The sequence below is a fragment of the Penaeus vannamei genome, chromosome 42 (assembly GCF_042767895.1).
Source record: "Penaeus vannamei isolate JL-2024 chromosome 42, ASM4276789v1, whole genome shotgun sequence".
Lineage (NCBI taxonomy): Eukaryota > Metazoa > Arthropoda > Malacostraca > Decapoda > Penaeidae > Penaeus > Penaeus vannamei.
In genome coordinates this window covers 996,810-999,309 of record NC_091590.1, presented here as the reverse complement: position 1 = coordinate 999,309, position 2,500 = coordinate 996,810, and the positions used below count along the sequence as shown (strand labels likewise).

Sequence of the window (2,500 nt, the reverse complement as noted above, 5' to 3'; positions counted from 1 at the left end):
CCTGACGGCCACGCGGACGTCCTTCACCCAGCCCTCCATCAGGGTCGTCCCGTGGGTTCTCAGGTCGATCACAGGGTCGTCGCGCGGGTCGTGGATAAGGATTTTGAAGCCTCGGTCGTCCTCGTAGGACTCGGATTCTTGGTCGTGCAGGAGTAAGTACATGTTGTTGAAGATGCCGGAGATGGCGACGGGGTCCCCTGGGGGAGGGAGGAAAGGTGGGTTGTGGAGATGCGTTTGAATGTGCACACTCGCACGTACATAGACACAACAAAAATCTCATATATCACATATATAGTTACCAAGCACACACAATTCATCCAAAACAGGGACTATGATGTCGCAAATCAAGGGCACTGTGTCGTAGTTATTACGCTCCATTAGCGGCTGTGCGCGGAAAGTCTATACTTGCATGGGAAGTCGACACTTTGCCTAGATGCAGGCACGAGGACGCAGCGGCGGAGCTCGCCTCAAAAAGGTAGGGAGTCCAATGTACTCTCATGGTTGCGCTAAAGACGCAACGTTATAGGGGGTCCACGCCGTTTTTTGCGGAAACGCCCTTCTAAAAACACTTTGAGGAACACTATTTTCTTCTACGTATTGTATTTATCAGTAACTTGGCCAAAATTGGCAAGTGCTTATTGAAACTAGGCACTTGCAGAATACTCATTACCAAATTCAATAATAGAATTTCACTACTACACGCTTTGGCAACTTCGGCAATTTTAGCGTTTTACAACTTTCTTTTTGGCAATTTAGGAAAAATCTCTTGGACCACCGCCACTGCGAGGACGCCACAAGTACACATACATGCTTATTTATACACATATACATGCGTGGCCATACAAATAACGTAACAACAACAGAACAAAACCAACTCCTTTACAGAGCAATACACAAAGCTCCTCCCCGCCACAGGAAGGACACAGCCAGCTGCTTACGCAAAGTGTACTGGTAGCAGACGCCGAGCACAGTGTACGCCGTCGTCCAGGACCCGACCTCCTCGCAGGTGCGCCCGCGGGTAAACCAACACTGCAGGCGATGGTTTTAGATTATGCTGCGGAGTACTGAGGGCAAGGGACACGTCAAGGTATCTATAAGGGAGGCTGTGTTAACCCCGTTGGGATCAGTGGAAACACAAAGCGAAATATGATTATTTCCTGATTGTTTTTAAGCTTTAGTGTGATGAAAATAGCTTCGCAAGCTTAAAAAAATACGTTGACTTTTGTTGTTGTCCTCATATTGATAGTGACACTGAATGAATAATGAAAAATGGCGGGAGTGGTCTGTTTGTGTGTAAACATTCTACGTAATTTTGTCATAATAGTGTCTTGTGTTTTACGTCTTCTTTACTGTATATTGTAATAATCAAGGTTATATATCATATATCTGAATTCCATACACTAAGCCAAGAGATTCCAAGGACTGCGAGCATAACAGTGCACTGGATCTATATTCAACTAAAATATTTATATTTGTTGTACGTATAAAGCTGGTTACGTTATTCGAATTAAGGATCTTTACAAAACCGCAAAGTATTGTCCGTACTGTGTACGGATAATAGTGCCGAGTGCACGCCCATCAAAGAGGGCGTGGCTGAGGCAGGCGACTGAGATGGATGCCAAGTATTCAGTTTCCTTCTGCTCCACATGGCACCACCTTCATCGTAGCCTCCTTGGTACATATAAGACAAATAACCACTTCCATTTAGCCTACTGAACCCGAAAAAAGAAATTTATTTTTACTATAGAGTACCTGACGGTTGTTTATGGAATGGAACACCTCAAACTGCCACCTCCTTTAGCAAATGTCGGACCCCGAATCTGGGAAAAAAAGACCCAAGAGACGCTTTCACAAGTAAAAGGATACTTTGACGCAAATGGCTTCAAGATAAATCCACATAAAACACAATCTATCAAAACATTGCCGATATTCCTGTAAATACAATCATAAAATTTGAAGACCGCCACAGAAGACCGAGCACTACCGGAGAGAAAACTAGGCGCACTCATTGACAGTTTCATGACATTGGAGAACCACGTCGACAACATCCACAGATTAAAGGAACATCTCTTAACTCACCAATGACACAAAGTTTCAAAAAATAAGAATTGGCAAGACATATATACTACAATTAATTATATGTTCAACTTAAACTTATATGTATCGTAACATAATAAGAATAACGATTGTAACAAATGAAATAATTTTTATTTTCTATCTCTCTCTCCTTCATCTTGTCTCTCTCTCCCATACCCCCCCCCCCCCGACCTCTCTCTATCTCTCTCTCCTTCATCTTGTCTGTCTCTCCCATACCCCCCACCTCTCTCTCTCTCCTTCATCTTTGTCTCTCCCATACCCCCCCCTCTCTCTCTCTCCCTCATCTTGTCTGTCTCTCCCATACACCCCCCCCCCACCTCTCTCTCTCTGTGCGAGTGACGCCTCTGTTCCACAGCAGCCTCTACCAGCATTATATTAGGTGATTCTTCTAAATGAGCAATTG

The 2,500-nt window shown here is 44.3% G+C and overlaps 1 protein-coding gene across 1 annotated transcript in view; it reads right to left on the bottom strand.

The window, feature by feature from the left end:
- The window catches only part of LOC113809192 (acid-sensing ion channel 1B), a 15,813-nt gene that overhangs the window by 6,771 nt on the left and 6,542 nt on the right, over positions 1-2,500 (bottom strand). The window contains exons 4-5 of the mRNA XM_070118568.1: positions 939-1,029; positions 1-197 (exon numbers count right to left, since the gene is read on the bottom strand). The exon at positions 1-197 is cut by the window's left edge and continues 3 nt beyond it. Coding sequence (XP_069974669.1) covers positions 1-197; positions 939-1,029 — 288 coding nt within the window. The remainder of the gene's footprint in view (positions 198-938; positions 1,030-2,500) is intronic.